The following is a 20,836-nucleotide window of genomic DNA, read 5'->3' as shown; positions in this document are numbered from 1 at the left end:
AATGTATCTGAGATTAACAGCATACTTTTTCTCATTTTTCAGATTTTTCTTTATCATGTTTTGTCTGCAATGTGTGCATGTGCACCACAGGAGGACCTGGTGCCCACAGAAGTCAAAAGAGAGAGATGGATGCCCTGCACACGAAGTTTTGGATGATTGTGAATCACCATGTGGGGATGAGATTCAAACCCAGGTTTTTGCACAAGCAAGAAGTGCTCTCCTCTGCTGAGCCAACACCCCAGAACGTGTTGGCATACTTTAATAATATAAATGACAGTCTTTAGTCCTAGGCCAATCCCAAATCTCGAGGGAATCCATGCCAAAAAAAAAAAAAGTTCAGGTTCATATAGGGTTAGATCTCCCGAAAAAGAAAAAAGTACCCCTTTTACACAATCTCATAGCACAAGTGAACTGATATCTGAAATGTTGAGATTATGGAGAAATTAAATGGGATTTTGATCGATATCTTTCCATCAGAGAAATTAACCCTTGATAGTGTCACTAATTCCCCACATCCTTATTGACAAACACATGTGGCTTTGGGAATGCTTAGACATCAGAACAAGAGGCCAGCCACCACAGTATCCCAGACTCAACTTGACCTGTTTTCAACTTTTGTAAAGACCCACTTGGGTGCTTTTCACTAGCACTTTTGTAGTCTTGCTTCCCCAGCTTCCTTTAAAAACTGGCAAGTGGGCATTCTAGAATAAAGAACAGTCCATAACAGGGGGCGTGCCAGAGGTGCTCCGCAAGTGCTGGATCTACAGGAGGGTGAGGAGGGACCTCCAGAACCCGATCTCGTTCTTTCAGCTGAAGGACAGACTAAACCTTCATTAGCTAAAGAAACAACGTCCGCTTTCCAGGACACTTAGCTTCTCCTTCTCCGGAAACGAAGAAATGGGGTTGTTCAATCGCTCCCCCTTCGAACTTGAGCAGGGGACACAAACACATACCGGGTATCGCTGATTGCTAAGAGACAGTACCGCCATCTCCTCCAATTATCAAGCGCGTCTTTGGTGACCAATCACAGAAGCCGAGACAACGAGGCGGGAGGTGAAAGGTCACGCCGCCTTTTGGCGGCCATTTCTCTTAGCGCCGGTCGATTCGGTGTAGCGGCGGCTGCTCCAGTCACGAGGGGCGGGCAGCGGCAGGATCGGCGGCTAGTGGGGTGCAGCGCTCGCGGGTGTTCGCGATGGTAAGGAGGATTAGCACCGCGGGGCTAGAGGACGGGCGGCCTCGCGGGGTCTGCGGCCCGCTGCGCCTTCCATTCATCCACACGAGGCATCGCACGGCTGGGCGCTCGCTCCGTCTCCCGGTTTAGGAGGCCTTGTGGCGCGCGCATTGGAGCCCTTCCCCTCCCCTGAGATCCCCAGCCGCTTTTCCCCGTTTTGTTTGTCCCAGAGCCTGAGGTGTAGCCTAGTTTGGGGTAAACTGAAACGAATTTTCATTTTCTACTTAGCACCCTCATTCCTTGATGTTGACAATCTGCCTCTGGAACTGAAAACCCAGGCTACCCTTCCATTCACTTAATACTGGTTCTTAGGCGCCAGGAAGATGGGATGCTAATGTAGACTCTGCATTTTCTCAGGAGTGGGAGGTAGGCTGCAGTCAAATAATTACAAAAACAAGCAATTACAAGTAGTGGTGATTGCTAAGCAGCAAGCTGACAGGGTGCTCCGAGAGGCGCATTGGTAAGTTATAACGCTGTGGAGGAGCTCCCTTCTCCAGAAGGTGGCATTAACCACAAATCTAAGTGACAGGTGGAAGAGTATTTCACGAACGAACTCTAACCAGAAAGTAGTTTTGACTAGTTGGAATTGGCAAGAATTAACTGCTACTTGCAAACATTCTGGTTTTGAAATAAGCCTGGGACCTCAGTGCCTGTTAGGAAGGCTATGCTCAGTGTAATTAGAGACCGTTGGAGCATTCTTTTAAGCCAAGATACATGACCTGATACATGCTTTAAAAATAGTAGTTGCTTTGTGGATGATAAATTATAGGCAGTGCAAATTGGCTACTCATTTAGACCCTGTGCCCTCCAAGATTCTTTGGGTGATGTGAGTAGATTGGGGTGTGGGGGAGGTTATGGGTTTACAGGGAATACTTCTTGCAGAATAAACTCGATATGATTGCATTCAGACGCCCTCCCACTGATACCGAGTTGTTTTTTATGTCTGCAGAGATCACCTTGTACCTTTACTTTTATTCCTTTAGAGCTTGGGTAGTGTGATGTAGGTATTTGGGGCTTTTGTTGTCTTGGCAGTGCTTGGGATCAAACCAGTGACCTAAACATCCTAGGCCAGTGCTCTGCCATTGTACTACACACTTGACCCACCCCCACTGCCACTCAATATTTAATTGCATAATTCATATTTTTGTTTCTGTCAGTGGGCTATGACGTTGACTAAATGGATATTTAAATTTCCCTCAGGCACTCTCCAACAAGTTATAAAGTGAGTCAGAGCTTACCCTATTTAGATTCCAGTAGAGAGTGAGTGCTAGCGGCTGAGCTAAGCAAAAATTATTAAATGCTGCATTTGGTCTTTATACAGAGTTTACCCCTCAATCCCAAGCCTTTTCTCAATGGACTGACAGGAAAGCCAGTGATGGTGAAACTTAAGTGGGGCATGGAGTACAAGGGCTACCTGGTCTCCGTCGATGGCTACATGAACATGCAGGTAAGCTAAGGAGGAGGCATATAGGTAAAGAGCCTTACTCCTCAAAGGTTTACTGTGACTGGTGAGAATGCACACAGGTAAATTGACCACAGAAAGTAGAGTTGAGATTAAAGTACGAACCAGGGAGGATGTTGAAACACCATGTTCTTAGGAGTACTTACACCAGAACATAGTCATCGACTTTACAATGGCAGCCAAAGAGAGAAGAGCTTTGACATTTGTTCTCTAACACCAGAAGGGAAAACTAGTTTATTACAAAAAACAAAACTTCCTAGCACTTCTTTCTTCAAAGAATTTTTCAAGGGGAAATTTTAAAATGCTTTAATGAATTGTAAAGACATATCATGAAAGTAATTCACTAAAAGCATTTTTCCATAGAACAAACAGATCAAAGGAACTGATGATTGACTGTCCCTTTTAGTTTAATGATTCAGCCAGTCTCTTTCTTTCTTTCTTTTTTTAATATTACATGTGAGTACACTGTAGCTGTCTTCAGACATTCCAGAAGAGGGCATCAGATCTCATTACGGATGGTTGTGAGCCACCATATGGTTGCTGGGATTTCAACTCAGAACCTTCAGAAGAGCAACTGCTGAGCCATCTCACCAGTCCTCCAGCCAGTATTTTTCTTTGTAATAAAGGATAGCCTAAGATGTGTCTGTGTAGGCGATTAGCACTATAATGCAATGGCTTTTGTACTCACAAGTGAAGCTTTGTACCCATTAAATAATTCTCTATTAACTGGACCACCTGTAATCCAGTCCCACGCTTAAGAGTGGGACTATCTCTCTGAGTTCATCTATTCTTGGTTCCTCATGTAAGTGGAATGTATTATAAATTCAGCTAACTTCAAATCAGCAATTCTTAAGAGAAATTACATCTGTGCTCAAGATATACAGTCTTCTTGTTTTCTCCACTGTACTAGGTTATGATTAGTCTAAAAGTGAGGTAAAGGACACTAGGTTATAGGTAGATACTCAGCTGCTTGAAAAAAGGAGCTCCAATACCCTGGGTCCTCTGAGAGGCCCTGGAGCAGACCCCCATGAATACCTTGAGATAAGCTTTTTGTCCTTTTATCTGGTTTGATTATAGCTTCAGGATTCATTGATATTATAAAGTATCAGAAGTTACTGCTCTTCAGGACTGAATAATATGCCGTTTTATGTCTATAACACATTTTTACCGTCTGTTAAGTTTGGTTTTTTTAACATTATTTTATGTATGTGAGTACACTGTCACTCTCTTTAGACACACCAGAAGAGGGAATTGGATCCCATTACAGATGGTTGTGAGCCACCATGTGATTGCTGGGAACCGAATTTGGGGCCTCTAGAAGAACAGTCAGTGCTTTTACCTGCTGAGCCATCTCTCCTGTCCCTGTCCAGTTTCTTAACTTCTAGAGATCAAGCCTAGAGCTTTGTACATGCTATACAAGCAGTCTACTACTAAGCTGCATTCTCAATCCGTTCATTTTTATTTCTAGTTTAATTTTATTTTATGGATGTGTCACCAGCAAGTATGTCAGTATACTATGTATGCACCTGCTGCTTACCAAAGTCAGAAAAGGGCGTTCAACACCCTGGAACTGGAGTTCCAGATGTTGTGAGCACCATGTGGGTTAGTTCTGGGAACTGAACCCAGGTCTTCGGGAAAAGAAGCAAGTGCTCTTAACCTCCGGTCAATTCTCCAGCCTCAAACAAGCATTTTTTCCCAAGTCTACTTTTAACTCTTTGGAGTATATACACTGGAGTCGGACTACTGATTCATCATTGTTTTTGAGTAGCTGTCATATTGTTTTACGTAGCAGCAGTAGGGTTTTGATTCCTTCAAATGATACCCAAGAGTTCCAGTTTTTCACATCTGCACTAACACTTGTTTTCTATGAGGTTCCTCTTTTTAATGTATAAATATTATTCTCTTGGATCTGAAGTAGTATCTCCTTTTGGTTTGCATTGGGCACCTTTCATGTGTTTATTAATTATGTTCGTATCATCTTTGGAGAAATATGTTATTCACATCTTTCTCCTATTTATTTATTTGTATTTTATAAGACAAGGTCTCATTATGTAGCCCTGGCTGGCCTGGATCATGCTATGCAGTTCAAGCTGGCCTAACTCAGAGATCTGCCTGCCTCTGCCTCCTAAGTGTTGGGATTAAAGACATGTGCCACTTTGCCTGTTTTTAATTATTTTGTGTTTAGTTGTAGTTTCTGTCCAGGTTTTAAAGGTTACTTAGGTGGATAGATTAACTAGAAATCCAGCTAACAAGAATACTGAGAGATTTGGTCTGGAAAATTCTTGAAACGAGTTATTTACAAAATCTATAGAAAAGTCTGGGAAGTATGCCTGTGGTGGTGAATATATTGTGGAATTAGTGATGGGAGTTTAATTTTATGAATACACTGAAAACTGCAGAATGTGTGATAAGTTTTGTTTCATCCCTGTCACTTGGTGTGGTGATGAAAGCCTATAATTCTGTCATACCAGTGATAGATGTAAGAGGATCAGAAATTAACTCATCATCTTCATTTCACAGGGAATTGCAAGCCAGCCTGGAATACATGAAGCCCTGATGAAAAAATAAAACACCTAATAGATGATCTTGCAGTTAATGTAGTGTCCCTGAGGTACAAAATGTATCTCTGAGTGAGCCCAGTTTCTGAATTTCTTCAGTCAACCAAAATGTATTGATTGTCTGTTTGGTACCATGAACATAACATTGAGCAAAACAAAGTCCATCTCCTTGAGCTTGTTCCAGTGGTGGGAAATGGTTATGGACCACAGATAATTAGGGATGATCACAGTGTGATGGTAAAGCAAAACCAGGGTTACAATTGTGCAGTACTACTGAACAGCCTAGCCTCCAAAGAGACCTTTGGCACCTGGGACAAAATCATCTCTTTTGAAAGGAACAGCAGATGCAAAGCTTCTGTCAATGGGGGTGTGCTTGGTTGGTTGAGGTACAGCAAGAAGGCCAGAGTAGAAGGTTTGGAATGGCAGTCACTGAGAGCCTTTCAGCAGTAGTGAGACTTTTGAATTTAGTAAGCGCTAAGCTTTGGGGCATTAGTATAGATAAAACTTAGAAGCCATTTAAGTGTTTTGACATTAAGACATGTCAAAAATAATTACTTATGCTGGGTGCTAGTGATGCACACCATTAATCCTTGCAGTCGTGAACAGGCAGGCAAATGAATCTCTGAGTTCAAGGCCAGCCTGGTCTACAGAGTGAGTTCTAAAACAGGGTTACACAGAGAAACCCTTTCTCAAAAACATGCATATATATATATATATATAATAGTATTACTTCTGATAGGGATTATATACAAAATAATCTCACAAACATTTGTTCTAGTGACGACATGTTCTCTGATTGCTTTGTTTTCCTCTAAAGAAACAGCAGCTTGCGTGTCTTAAATGCTTTATGCCAGCCACATCTACTTACTTCTTTTTCTTGCCCACCTACTTATGAAAGAAGCTTCCTTTTCTTCTCTTGTTCTGCCTTTGGTGACTCCGTATGGCACTGGTGGAGATTTTTTTTTTTTTTAATTATAAGAATGATAGCTAAAGATTTTTTATTTAAAATTAGAATTAGAATAGAGTTCATCAAAGTAACCCTAAAGATCATTCTTTATTTACACACATACACACACACACACACCATTGAGTACAGGAGATTTTAAAAATCTCACTTTTTTGGTTTGGTTGTTGGCTAATATATTTTAGCCATAGCTTTTGTATGCCCATTTGAACAAGTTAATATGATTCATAATGTGTTACTCTAAGAAAAGAAAATAATGTCTGGTTCTTTGGAGCTGAATTTTCAGAAAATTTAAGAATTATAACTTGCTCATAAGTAGGCTTTCTTCTTCAAGACACTTTGATATCAGATATAAATAACATCTAGAAGGCTTAACAACTTTGAAACAGCTTTATTATATATTAGTTCTATACCCATGCATGTCTTAATATATGAAACCCAAAGAGTGATAGAAAGCTAATCTTATAATTACTGCTTACTGATATAGCTTGAGTTGTTGATATCAAGTAGCCTCAGTTACTGGGTTCTCACCAAGTAGGGGTGCTGCACTCTTTCCTCCTGTGCAGTTATACTAATATCTTCTTTTTGTTTAAAGCTTGCAAATACAGAAGAATACATAGATGGAGCATTGTCTGGACATCTGGGTGAAGTTCTAATAAGGTAACAAACTTATTTGTATGCGTGAAAGGAGTTACTAACCTCAGAAATATCTGCTAAAATATATTAGTCTTTTTAACATTTAACAGTACTCTACAACTAGACTTCAGAAGCCTTTGAAATTACTAACATGTTGGGAGATTTCAGTTTATGTTTGAGGTTTTCCTACTGTTGATCTACATTTCCTGGCTTTCAGCTGTAACCTGTTGTTCAGTGTCCTGGGTTACAGGGACTTAGATTTGAATTTTAGTTGATTCCGGCTGCTAAGGATTCTGTTGTACTCACTGTCTGGTATCAGCAACAACCTATATTCTAAGTCGCAGAGATGAATTGTGATGATGGTGGTAAAAATATGTGCAGTGTGCTTTTAAAACATTTGTATAGGACTAACAAGAAGATGGCAAGCTGTGAGCTCACTGTCCCATCTGATGATGGAGCAGTGCTGATTTGATCGATGGTGCGTGGGTGCTGAGTGCAACTCAGAATGGATTGTGTTTTCTGTTACAGGTGTAATAATGTTCTCTACATCAGAGGGGTTGAAGAGGAGGAAGAAGATGGGGAAATGAGAGAATAGCATCTTGGGGGATTTTTTTTTTATATATATGTATTTCTATACAATAAAGATTTGGGTTTTTTTCAACTTGACTTGTGGACTATTTATATGCAGACATGTGCTAAGTGCAAATGTTGAGACAGTGGATGGTTAATTCTTAGAACTTAATGTTTTAAAAACCACCCAGTTTCATTCATTCTTTTTGTAATCCCACTGCTGGTTTATTTTTTTCTATAAAGGATGATTCTGTGCTTTAGAATCTTTCTTAGGATGAGTTTCAGCCCTTGTAATTATATTAAATGAGACCTCTTAAAAGCAGCTGTGCTGTTTAAGATTTCCAAACCACTTTTAACATGCATAAAGTTAAACATTTTCTTAGTATTAATATATAATTGTATTAATAAATTGTTTCTATATTGATATAGACTAAATAATGCTTATATTATAGCTAAGTCAAAACATGAAAATTGAAATAATTATGGAGGTAGAGCATAATACAAATTGATATTTAGGCTGAAGGTGTATGGTTTTGTTTACTTAAAAGTTTTCTTATAAAGTTTTCAGAGCTTAATGTGAAATAAAACCAGCCTCATGATTGTTCTGAGACCATAGTTTTTAAGTTTTAAGCCTGTCCAGTTGTCTTAAGAATAATACATTTTAAAAATGTATATTTCAAAGCTGTGAACTTCCTTATTGCTTTAGAAAATGTGATTAAAATTCTCATACTTTGAGGGAGGCCATTTTACTGTAAGTCCCCCTTCATGTTATATCAATAAATTGACTTTGGATATATGTCTGCAACAGGGACAACCTAAAGTACAATATTGTTTAGCTCATGGAATAGTACTAATGAGTAATAAAGAGTTCCGACAGAAAACAGTTGCTATTCCTACTCCTGTAAGCTTCGAGATAAAGGTCTACTGCGTTCCTGGAATTTGTTAGGAGAGTATTGCATCACTGAAAGCCAACATCCACATAAAACATTTGCTAAGAAAGTATCTTCATAGTCCTGTTCAACTAAAAAAATACTCTTCCTCCAGTAATTTTGATCTTGTATCACCGACTAGAAGGAGCTCTCGCTTGTTAGCAGATTGAGGTTTCGAACGGTAGATAAGTCGTCTTCCCAACTGAAATGAGAAAGACAAAATAATCTTTAGCATAACTTTTCTTTCACAGTGTGTGTGTCAATGTTACAAGGGATTGGTATAACCTAGTAGATGTCCAACATTCTTGGCAAGTTGCCCATAGTATACAGGAGGCAGCAGCTAGCTTTTACAGTTAGTGGAGAGATTTACCGAAAGTCACTAAGTAGCATTGGCTAAAATAATGGTTGTTCTAGAAAGCAGTGTTGGATGCTAACATTGCATTCCTCATTGCTCTACCTGGGTTTTCTTCCATGGTTACAAGAGGGTGTTTTGTTGAGCCAATTTTGAGAAAGCCATTTTAAACATCAGTTTTCTTGGATGTTGGAAGTGTTTGCATCAGGAGGTCCAGAAAGCTGGAATTCATACCTGTCCCTTCCGTGGGGGAAGTTCTTCCTTTGCTTTCTGTTTTGCAGTTACAGGTAAAGTCTTTGTGACTTAGGCATGTGGATAAGGGAAGTACCATACCCTGTTGTCATGAGAGCCTCAGGAGGGACACGGCCTTTCTGGGAGGACAGTTCTCACGTGGGACTGGAACAGGGGCCTATTATGTGGAAGACGAACCTTCTTCTTGGGCTGGGCCACCGCTCTTTGCAGAGCAGCTTTTAGGCGCTCCTCCTGGTGTCTCTGCTTCTCTTTCAGCTTCTCTTCACGCAGCCTGTCATAGGTGAAGAAGAAAGTTATTGGAAGGTCTGTAAATAAAGAGTGAAACATCTACACTGTTACTGTTTGGAAATGAACTATCTAAATAGAAGATTTCCATGATGATGGATAGCTTTTGAATATTCAGGCAATGGTAAGACATTTAATTTCAACGTTTTGAATAAATAGCTCTTACCTCAGTTGCCGCTGAAGCACTTTCTATGCCATGGCCACTTTAGCTCCCAGCCACCTCTTTGACCTGTCTCTAAAGTTTCTTAGTGGGTTGCCACAACCTACTCAGATCATTTTGAATGATGCCTTCAATTTAAGACCAATATAAGCCATTTCTGCCTTTTAGTGTAAGCATTGGCTCAGACAAGGCAGTGAGTGACTCTTAGGGACCTGTGTGGCTTCATCCCAGTGTTTTTAGGGCATGGTAGTGTCTCCTGAACCCTTTTGTGCAGAACTGGGTGCTTTATTAGGTACCATTAAACAAAGCAGTTCTCAACCCGTGGGTCACGGCCCCTTTACGGTTGAATGACCTTTTCCCAGGGGTCACATATCAGATGTCCTGCATCATATCAGATAATCACATTATTCTTCATAACTAGCAAAATTACAGTTATAAAGCAGCAGTGAAAATAATTTTAGGGTTGGGGGTCACTACAATGTGAAGAACTCTAAAGGCTTGGATCATTATTAGGACGGTTTAGAACCACTGCTCTAAACCTTGGAGAAAATTTTCCTTTGAAAACTGGAATGGATGCATATTACTGTTGAAAACAGATTGTAATTGCACTCCTCGGTACTGTAAGAAACCTGAGGTCATTTGGAAGGAGTCGTCCTTGGCTTAGATAAGTCTGCTCAATGTTCTATAAGAGCTGTCTGAGTCACCATTTTAATATGAGAGAAATAATATCCTCCATGCATCAGTAATGTAACATATTAATGGCTAGTATCTTTCAAACACGTTCAATGATTTTACATTGTTAATTTGATACATCATCCCTATGAAATAATTATATCTTGTGACTTTTTTTTAAACATAATGAAATAGACTAGACAGGTGATCCCTCCTGTAGGTCGCAGTAGTTGTAGCTAAAAGGGCAAGCAGGCAGGCTTCATGGCCAGGCCTGGAGCCACAATGCTTATCTTCCTCCATAGTTCCTTTTGCTAGAAAGAACATGAACATCACTTATCAGCTTTGCCTATATGTCATGTGGTAGTAGCAACCATGTTAATAGTGGCAATCGTTCCAAACAAGATGCCAATAAAGATCTTCATTTAACTTGTAGAAATCTGCAGGGGTGAGGTTTCAGGGATGACAGTCATGTAAGGTCTGTAGAAATAAGTGAGTGGGGGTGTGAATGCCAGCTAAACGTCACATAGTGGCACCTAAGAATTGCCATTCCTTTATAGATCGAGTCACCTGTGGTCATCTAAGGACAGACCCTTCGCCACAGTGCAGTTCCTTCACATGATAGCCCCTAAGAAATGTTCATATGACTTGAGACACCCCCCCTCTTTCCCCCACAGCCATCCTAATTGGGTCACTTGTCTCTGGTAAACCATGTATTTACCCAGATCCTTTGGGTCACAGTGCCCATTACCTACAGTAACAATAACACTTATTTCCTAAGAACATTCTCTGTGGGAGGGCAGGACTGAGTTGATTCCTCCACTGCAACCACATTCTGCAATGCTTGCCATATAGAGATGGCTAACAGAGGAGTGGGGTTTATGCAAACTAGCCACGTAAGCCATTCACTATACTGAGGAGACTGTCACAGTACTTTTGCCGTCGCTCCTTCTGTTTGATCCTTTCGATCGCTTCCACGCTTTCTTTGGGAATAGATTCAATGAGATCACTCAGCTCCACCAGGCGAGACTCTACTTTGACCAGTTTTTGAATTGCATTCAAGCCGCCAACCTCAGCATCTCCGATGCAGACTTTGTACACTTGATTAATCTTTCTACTAAGTGAGTCTATTAGCTTGTCCTGAGCACAAGAAAAAAAGCAGAAAATGTTCCATCACTATATGGTGGCTCACTGTCAGTAAATGCAAAATTCCATTCTACTCTTACAAGAGGAAAGCTCTTTAAGTATCATCATCATCATCATCATCATCATCATCATCATCATCACCATCATCTCGTGCTGGGGATAGAATCCAGGACCTAATGCATGGTAAGCAAATGTTTTACCACTGGGTTACACCCCACCTGCTCCCTAAATGCTTCAGAAGACAAATCATTGAGAATAGGTAGCAGGGGATAATTGTGTTGTAATTTATAGTCAGATCATTATTACAGTGACACCTTGGATTGTATTCAAATATATACAGTATATATAGGTATATGAATAAAAGTAATTATAAGATAGTATCTTTTGGCTTGAATGTTTTTGTTGACCAGATTCCCCAAATGCCCCAAGTGCAGACAACATACACATTTCAAATCACTTTGCACCACCAATGACATAATGTGTGCCCCTCCCGTTTTTATTGTTGAAAAGCCTATACTGCTGCATGATAGGTATTTGCATATGTGCCCAGCCCCTTCTTGAGAGGGGACCAGAGGGCAGGGACTACTGCTTATGTTACTGTGCACACCTAAAATAGTGCTTTGCACATAGCTACACACTTAATAAATGTTTGCTGAATAAATGAGTGCTTTCTTTCAGAGAAATGTATGTACAAGCAAACAGATTCCTAGGTTGACCAAACAGCCTTCTAGGAGTTTAATTTTTGAGATCTCCATGGGGAAGCCATTGCTGTAAGTCTACTCTAAAGAAAACTTAGGCTGAAGCCATTAATCCCTGTACCTCGCCACTTCGATGTTTTACTTGATTTTGCAGTCTCTTGAGCTGGTAGATAATGTATTTCGGGAGACGAAAGGGAGCATCCGTTTTCACCACTGGCTGTCTGATATTCACCAAGAGGAACTCAATAAACTTCTCAGCAAAGTAAATCGATTTCCATGAAGTTTCCTGCCTCAGGGTTGCCTGCCTCTGCTTAAGAAGATGAGAATCACCATCAAGTCAAGTAAAACGCACCCAAGACTGATGCGACTCCCTCCACTGGGGAGACCCATCCTGGAACCATATGGACCTCACAGCCACCATCACTTGAAGCCAAGGTCTTCGACTTCCGGCAGGTTGTTGCTCCCACCTGTGCTTTAACAGATGTTCCAAAGATCTTGTTTATTACAAAGCTCCTAGTTTCTCACTTTCTAAATACTTACTTTATTTTCATTTATATTAAAAGAACAGTCCTTAAAAAACTTAGAGAAATATACAATAATACAAAAGAAAACCATAAACTTGCCAAGAAGTCTCCTCTAGCATAGCACTTACTTTGTTTCCTATTTATAGACCTCCACATTTCTTCTTAGAGACAGCTAAAGGGCAGACAAATATAAAAAGAGAAGAAAGTGGGAGTACCCCACCAAGGGTGCAACACACTGCATATTAAAAAGAAGAAGAGGAGAAGACTCTTAGAAGATGTGGCTCATGTCTATAATCCTAGCACATGGCTGGGACAGTGATTGCCACAAGTGTGGGACAACTTGGGCCAGGCCAGCCGGGTTAAAATTTTTTCTTGAAAAAAGAAAAAAATTATCTTGTCCTAAAGTACAAGTATTTAATGATTATTTTAAGAAATAATCAGCAAAAGTGGTAGGAACATGTCCTTTTTGATGGAAAGACTTGAACACAGAGTTGGGAGATGGACAGAAGAAGACTTTAGATGGTGGGGTTTTTTTGTTTTTTGTTTTTTGTTTTTTTGTCTTTTAAGATCCTTCATCAAATAGGAGGGAACTATAAGATGAAAACATTAAGAACTAAGGAGAAGGAAATAAAAGATGGCTTACTATGAAAATGAGATTAAGTTCCTGGTCTAAGACAGTTAAAGGGCAAAGAAAAAAAAGTGTTCCAGAATAAGGCCAACTAGATAGGAGAGATGTGCAAATGGGTCCTTTAAACTGCCACTAGAGGGCAGGCTCAGACCAGAGCTACTCAAGTTGGAGGCCCTGGCAGCAGGCTGAGTTCACCAGGGCCAGTGGGCAGGAAGATGGATCCAAGACTGGGTACCAGGGTAACTTGGGTGTCTGTCAACAGTGAACAGGACCTGATGGGACAAGAGCAGTGTTTCAAACCGGAGGATTGTCTGGATGTACATGTGTCATCACGTGTGGATCTTTCCATTACCGTTCAAAACAGTAGCAAAGTTACAGTTACGAAGTAGCAACAGAAATAACTTGATGGTTGGGGATCACCACACCATGAGGAACTGTATGAATGGGTCACAGCACCAGGAAGGTTGAGAACCACTGCTTTAGTGCTTGTCTGGCATGTGTGTGAGGCAGCCCAGAACTTCGTGAAACTGGGTGTGGTGGGATATGCTTGTAATCCCAGCCTCAAACAGGAGGTGCAGGAGAACTGCAAATTTATACTTGTGATTGTTAGTTTATGGAAATATTGAGGAACTTTTAAATCAACTCTCTGTTCTCTGAGCATTGAGCCCTGGGCCTTTCACAAACTAGATTCTCCCTTCTCATGGTTGACTCAATGTTTAAAAGTATTGAAGATGCCATTTCCTGCCCCTATAGTTGCCCTAAAACTGAGATTAAAGTGGTTTGGTTGTGGTGAGCATACTGTTAGATAGCAAAGATAATTTCTCTTTTATTTGACAAGGTGGTCAGCTTCAGAGTTATTTAAGAGTTGGATAGAAACAATACAACCGTCCATCAGATGAATGTCAATCAATACAGTAAGCAAAGTACAGTGCATAGGATGGACTATCATTCAACAAAATTTTAATACACACCACAGCATGGATGAACCCAGAGAACATTATGCTTTGTGACACAAGCTAGACATTAAAAGACACATACTGCTCAAACCCACTTCTATGAGATATGTAGAAGAGTCAAACTCAGAGACAAGAGGATGCTGAGCAGTGAAGGGACCAGGAGCTGTGTTTAAATGAATATTCGGTTCTTCTTGTACAAGATGAAAGGCATTCTAGAGATTGGTTGCAAAACCATGTGAACATATTTAACACCACCAAACTGTACATTAAAAATGGTTAAGATGTCCAACTTTATGCTTAAGTGGTGAAGGAAAAGTTCTGGAAATAGACTGTGGTGACAGTTATGCTTTGTGAAGGGACTTGTGCCATTGAATTGCACACTTGGGATGGTTAGATGGCAGAGTTTTTGTATAGTATACCATTGTTTAAAAGACATGGTTGGTTAAAAACAAAGAACTGAACTGTTACAATCAACACATTTCTTGCCACAGCTTTTGCTTTAGTAACCAACCTTGCCTGTCTGTAGGTAGGGGAGGATGCCATCTGTTTCCTAACACAGTTCCTCAAATCTACCTCTGTCTAAAAGTCAAGTTCACAGCCATAAATGTGATGTTAACCCTGATGTGATGGCTTTAGATTCAAATTCCACTCGAGGTTTTTCCAAGAAACCAGTGGTTGTTGGAGTTTCTTGTGGATCTGAAAACTAACCTGGATCATTCATTCAACAAACATTTATTGAGCACTGACACTTAAGGGAGCACAGAACTGAGCTCACTAACAAGAAGTTAGGATGTTCCTTGTGTGGAGGGCTTTGCATACAGCTGGGAGAGATGAACCTGTCAATAAAATAAGGGTATTAGGATATGTCACGGGTGCTGAGAGACAAGCTAATCTATTTAGGCCCAAAGAAGTTGACACATATTCTAGGCTCAGTGCTTGGGCTAATTTTCCATTCAGTGTTAAGTGTGTAGGTTCACTACATGTTCTGTTATTGAGTGGTCACATGAATTGCCACCAAAACGATTAAAGGCAGTGAACTATATCACATACCACCTATCAACAAAGAAGGACCATTTGAAATAACTAGAACAACGTTTCACATGAACCCCAAAGTCAATCTAAATGGTTGCTTTCTAGGAAATTGATTCTTTCATATTGACAAAATAATTCCACACTGGTTTTCCACACCCTGTCAACAATTTCCGGATTGCCCTATCTCTCCCCGTGTCAACTGCTCAGCACCCAGGGAGGCCACATCATTATCAGGAGACAAAACAGAGTCACCACAGGCCAAGAATGTACCTGAGCATCGGAATTGAATTGTCCAAAACTGAAGAGCCTGGACCTCAGCTCCAGCTCCGCTGCCTTCTCCTCCTCTCGTTCACAGTTCACCCTAAGCATGTGCTTATGCTCCAGCAGGAAGGTGATGCTGTTGTTTCTGTTGTAAAGGAAGAAGGGGACCCTGGTCTGTAACTCAAAGCTGAGGGACTTCAGCCCTCTTGCTGGACCCATGTCATCCAGCTCCCTGCACCCAGCAACCACAAAGGGAGTCAGCTGCATTTGTCATGTGTTGGAGAAGCAGTGGGGTAGAGAGGTAGAGGGAGAGAGAGGAAGAGGGAGAGGGAAGGAGAGAAAGAGGGAGAGAGGGAAGAGGGAGACGGGGAAGCGAGGAGAAGGGGGGCTGTGCTCACCACACACACACACACACACACACACACACACACACACACACACACGCACAGGGCAAGAACAACCTTAGGTATCAATCCTCATTTTTCACCTTGTTTGAGAAAGGCCTTCTTCCTGTTCTTCCTTCTTCCAAAATGTTTGTTTGTTTGTGTGTGTGTGTGTGTATGGGGGTTGGGGGGTGGATGCTACAGCCTATGTGGAAGTCACAGACAGCTTGAAGGGCTTGGCCCTCTCCTGCTACCATGTAGATTTCAGGGATTGAACTCTACCTTGGCAGCCAGCCCCTTTACCCACTGAAGCATCTCAGTGGCCTGGGATTCTGTTTTGGCAAAAGCCAGACTGTCTGGCCAGTGACCTTCTGGACAGTCTTGTCTCTGCCTCTTATTAAGAGAATTGGGCAGACAGGTGGCTACTGTGTCTGGCTTTTGTGCAGGTTCCGGGATTCAAACTCAAGTCTTCATGCTTGGTCAATAATTGTTTTATCCCCTGAGGCAACTCTCAGGCCAACAGTCAAGGAACCGTGAGGCAAATAAAAGCTTACATGCAGGTATTAATTTACATTAGAACAGATTTTCTTCCCTTTCTCTGGTATTGTGGTTCCCCTCAAGACTCCACACAGAAAGCAGCAGAGTGTAGCTCATCAGGCCCCCAAACTGTGGGGCTCTAGCCTATGTTATCCTTAGATCTGGCTGATCAGAATAGCTTCAGGTTCAGGAAAAATGGATATGCCTGCCTAGCTTGCCTTCAGTTTCTCATTTAAAAAAAAAAATCCTCCAGAGAAAGATTTGGACATGGATTGGGATCGCTTTCCTTTCTAACATGCCATCCTGTCCGGAGCCACCACACACTCAGGCTGGGTAAAGAGACTAGGAAGTACTGATTGAGTTTCAGGTCCTTGCTTTTTGGGCAAATTCATTGGTTCTGAAGTTTAAATGTAGTTTAGCCTAATTGCTTTAAAAGGTTGCCATCTTCTGACCCAGACAACTGTTCCAAAGAAGCCCACACAGTTTCTAAACAGATAAATACAAAGCTTTCTTCTTTATAATCGGAAGCTCTTCTCAAACTGTAATCTCAGGGCAGAGGTAGCCTGTAACTCTGGTCTCTGTACTATCCCTGCTATGCTGGTACGCTACAGAAAGGTACAATATTTTAAATCACAGAGAATTACTTTGCTGCGATCCATACCCACAGAAATTGCCTTCATGACCCTTCAATCTAGGTAGTGACAGGTAGCCTAGTGGAGGCTGTCCTGAAGCCAGTGAAGGCAAAGGGCACCATTTCAGCCCTTCCAGCTAGGAAGGTGCTTCCAGAGCAAGAGGAAGCAGGAGGAAAGTGAAACTCAGGCCAGTCTGTCCAGATGTCAGCTCTTCCTTTGCACCTATCATATAGATTGTTATTAATTAAAACCTCAGCCTACACTAGGAGAGGAGCCATCCCAAGTGTTTGGATCCGGTCTCTGGTTAGTGGCTGTTGAATAGGAGGAACCCACTCACATCTTATCCTGTATAAATTTCTCTCTTTTGTTGACATCTTCGAGATTCTCATCCACATCTTGAGAATACTGGACCAACGTGAGATTCTGCTCTTCCAGCTCCGTGAGGACCTGCAGTAACTCCTCTGGCTCCTTGAAATAAATCTCTGGCAGCTAGTCAATCAACAGCAAAGAGAAGGGTATCACAATATGCTCACGTGACTTGTCTAGACAGTATAGGCGGGAGCTGTCCCTCATCAGCTCTCCACCCATGTGGCAAGCTACTTGAGAAAGTCAACTTTTAAGGAGGGACTATTTATTTTTGCCCTGGGACTATAGGAGATGCATAGTGGCAGAGTACCCGGTGTCAGGATCACATGGTGGAGGCCACTTCAGTATAACCAAGAGGTAAAGAGAGAAGAAAATACCAGGAGTCCCCTTCCCTTTCAAGAGCACACCCCCAATGACCTGACTTCCTTCAGCTAGGTCCCATCCTCAAAGACATCACATCTCTGCAGATGTCACAAGGTCTAGAGCAGTGACCCCCACCCTCCCAGGAGTAGCTGGGGACCAAACTTGGAACACAAATGTTTTCGGAAATGTTCTGGATCCACACAACAGTTTGGAGTATGAGGAAGGGCAGAGAGGATTGTAAATGATTATTTAAATATTTAAATACATATTTAAATAGCCAGTCTCTTAGAAACAGAAAGTAGAAAGATGGTTGCCGGCAGCTGGAGGTTGGAGGAGGGGTGTTAGATGGGTACAGTGCTTCAGGTTTGCAAGATGAAGAAGGTGTAGAATCTGCTATACTGCAGGGTGCACATGCTCAACAGCACTGCCCTGCACACCATAAATGTTTAAGCTGGACAACAAGCATTTGAGCATGTTTAAAAACACGATGGCCCGGGTAAGCTATGTCCTGTGTAAAAAGAGTGGTGTTTGGTGGGGTTGCTTTTTTTCTCTTTAAAATCACTTTCAAGCCTCTGTGATTGCACTTAGACGGGGAGACCACAATCAGTTCTGCAGCTGTAACGGAATATTGTGCAGGAACAATATATGTGGTTCTGCTACCCAGTAAAGTGAAAATAAATCCTGGGCTGGCTCAGTGGCTAAAGCACTTCCTGTGCAAGGCTGAGGTTCAGAATGTGAAGGGCACACGGATGGGCTGGGTGAGTGTGGTGGCTGACCCCCAAATCCTCCCCCTCCTCATCACCCTGGTGGTTAGGAGATAGAGATAGGAGATTCCCAGGGCAAGCTGGCTAGGTAGCCAAAATTAGTGAGCTCCAGACTCAGCAAGGAGGAGCCTTGTTTCTGGAAATAAAGTGGAATGCAATTACTAGTTATACCCAGTGTCAACTCTGCCCTCGGCGTGTACAGTCACATATGCGCTCACATACATGCAAACTTAAAACACACACGCACACACACACGCACACACACACACATGTGTACATACACAAATAACAATCTAGACTGGTTGTAGAGTATGTATCTTCTCCAAATCCTTTCCTTTTGTTTTATGTTCTGTTTTGTTGGTTTGGTTTGGTTTGGTTTTAAGACAGGGGCTCACTAGGTACCTCAGACTGATTTAGAACTCACTATATAGCCCAAGCTGGCCTTGAGTTTTGTTTTTTGCTGTTGCTGTTTTTGATTTGGTTTCATTTTCTTGAGTCCGGAATCTCTTGTAGGCTAGGCTGGCCACCTACTTGCTAAATATCTGAAGATGACCTGGGCTCTCGGCCTCCTCCCTTTGCCTCCCTAGAGCTCGGATTGCAGGCCTGCTTTGTGTATCTAGCTTCTTGGCCTGAAATCTGTGGTTCTCCTGCCTCGCCCTTAAAAGGGCTGACATATTATCTTCTTATACATTTTGTTTTTTATAGATGGCTTGATGACAAGTATTGGTAATCGACAGGATTTATGAACAAATCATATTTCCTTCCGGAAAACATGTGATATGTTTGGAATAGGATATTGCAGAAGAAATGAATGAACGTGGGGCACCACATACAGCCAGAATCAAGAAACAATTTGCTTACCAGATCAAACTCCACGATCTCGTCCTCTAAAAAGTATTCCAAACTGTCCTCTGAAGCCATGCTTTCAGGTCGGCTGTAAAAGAAAGAGAGCCAAAGAAAGTCATTTCTGAGTAATTTTCTGTTAACATGATTGTCTTTGTTCCTAAATTTACTGTGAACCCGAACTGTCACCAAGTTCTTCTTTTTTTTTAATTTAATTTTTATTTATGCAATGAGCGTTTTGTCTGCATGTATGTCCATATACCATGTGCATGTTTGATGTTCATGGAAGCTAGAAGAGGAAGTCAGATCCCCTGAGTTGTGGGCCAACGTGGATGCTGAGAATCAAACCCTCGTCCTTTGCACAGGCAGTGCTCTAACCACTGAGCAATGTCACCAGCACTTATTACAGAGTTCACTATGCATTCAGGCCAAACACTCAGATACATAAAATATTTTTCAAGTTGAACAAATATACTTGCAATGCCTTTATTCATTATAGCCCCACACTAGAAACCAGGAGGATAGTAACAGGTGAACAGTTTGAGGACACGTTCAGACTACAGAGTACTGCCCGACAGGAGAACTAACTGCTCACAGTCTAACATGGTTGGATCTCTTGGGAATTATTATCAAAACCCAAAGATTACATATTGCATGATTCTACTTATATTGCACCCTTGAAATGACAAAATCAGCCAGGCGGTGGTGGTGCACGCCTTTAATCCCAGCACTTGGGAGGCAGAGGCAGGCAGATTTCTGAGTTCGAGGCCAGCCTGGTCTACAGAGTGAGTTCCAGGACAGCCAGGGCTACACAGAGAAACCCTGTCTTGAAAAATAAAAATAAAAATAAAAAAAGACAAAATCAGAGAAAATGAACAGAGTAGGGACTGCCGGGGAAAGGGGGAAGTGGACATGACCATAAAGGGACATGAAGAATCCAGTGGTGACATTTTGCCCTTGTTTGGGCTGACGTTGATATCCTGGCCGAGGCACTGCATTATGGATTGGCACAGGATCCCTGTTGCAGGATATGGCAGTCTTAGCTCAGACCCCTTCCTTCAGGCTGTCATGCCTGACCCCTAGTCATATATCTTCTCAAAGCACCTCTAGGTAGCTAGGGTTGATGATGAACAGTTTATAAAAGAATGAATTCATAATCAATTTAGGGAAGAAGCAAAAAAGTAAATAAAGATGCCTTATGGTCCTACTGCAATAGGTAAATGAGGAGGTGAATCTGCGGGTGCACAGTCTATAGGGACAGCTAGGAGGGGAGACCCACGGTCTGGGATCTGGTAGTTCCAGTGACTGGGGGCGGTGGGTCCTTAGAAAGAGAGCAGCGTTCTGGGGCATCTCAGAAGTGCACATACTTGGGCCACCACATACTTCACTGTGTGTGATAGCAGGCTTAGAGAGGAGGTCTTTATGTTGACCCAGAGCTGAAAAGACTTATTTTATAAAAAGTTTCATCAGAATTCATTAAGTTTGTATCATACCCAAACACAGATGACTTCCTAGAGTCATGGCCCAAAGTAGATTTCCTATGTCTTCCTCCTGCTCAGAATGTCCAGGTGAGGTCCACACCACGTGTGATGGGAGAGAAAAAGGAGAACACAATTAGAGGTGAGTCCTTGTCGC

General features: G+C 41.8%; 2 protein-coding genes across 6 annotated transcripts in view; one reads left to right on the top strand and one right to left on the bottom strand.

The window, feature by feature from the left end:
- The first annotated feature begins 1,049 nt into the window (after positions 1 to 1,049).
- Snrpf (small nuclear ribonucleoprotein polypeptide F) lies at positions 1,050 to 7,517 on the top strand. The gene is made up of 4 exons (XM_031349525.1): positions 1,050 to 1,195; positions 2,553 to 2,678; positions 6,811 to 6,875; positions 7,380 to 7,517. The coding sequence occupies exons 1-4, from the start codon at positions 1,193 to 1,195 to the stop codon at positions 7,444 to 7,446; spliced, it is 261 nt and encodes an 86-aa protein (XP_031205385.1). The 5' UTR covers positions 1,050 to 1,192; the 3' UTR covers positions 7,447 to 7,517.
- Ccdc38 (coiled-coil domain containing 38) overlaps positions 6,595 to 20,836 on the bottom strand; it is a 46,592-nt gene continuing 32,350 nt past the window's right edge. For 3 of the 5 annotated variants that reach the window (XM_031349521.1, XM_031349520.1, XM_031349524.1), the window contains 8 exons: positions 20,695 to 20,752; positions 19,220 to 19,292; positions 17,203 to 17,354; positions 15,323 to 15,458; positions 12,034 to 12,222; positions 11,003 to 11,208; positions 9,132 to 9,225; positions 6,595 to 8,552 (listed from right to left, as the gene is read on the bottom strand). In XM_031349521.1, the coding sequence (XP_031205381.1) occupies positions 8,439 to 8,552; positions 9,132 to 9,225; positions 11,003 to 11,208; positions 12,034 to 12,222; positions 15,323 to 15,458; positions 17,203 to 17,354; positions 19,220 to 19,292; positions 20,695 to 20,752 (1,022 nt within the window). In that variant the 3' untranslated portion in view covers positions 6,595 to 8,438. The remainder of the gene's footprint in view (positions 8,553 to 9,131; positions 9,226 to 11,002; positions 11,209 to 12,033; positions 12,223 to 15,322; positions 15,459 to 17,202; positions 17,355 to 19,219; positions 19,293 to 20,694; positions 20,753 to 20,836) is intronic. The other 2 variants (XM_031349522.1, XM_031349523.1) reach the window with 2 other exon arrangements.

This window comes from Mastomys coucha, unplaced genomic scaffold, assembly GCF_008632895.1.
Source record: "Mastomys coucha isolate ucsf_1 unplaced genomic scaffold, UCSF_Mcou_1 pScaffold4, whole genome shotgun sequence".
NCBI classification, from domain to species: Eukaryota; Metazoa; Chordata; class Mammalia; order Rodentia; family Muridae; genus Mastomys; species Mastomys coucha.
The sequence above is the reverse complement of the archived record's forward strand: the minus strand, read 5'-3'. Positions and strand labels throughout refer to the sequence as shown.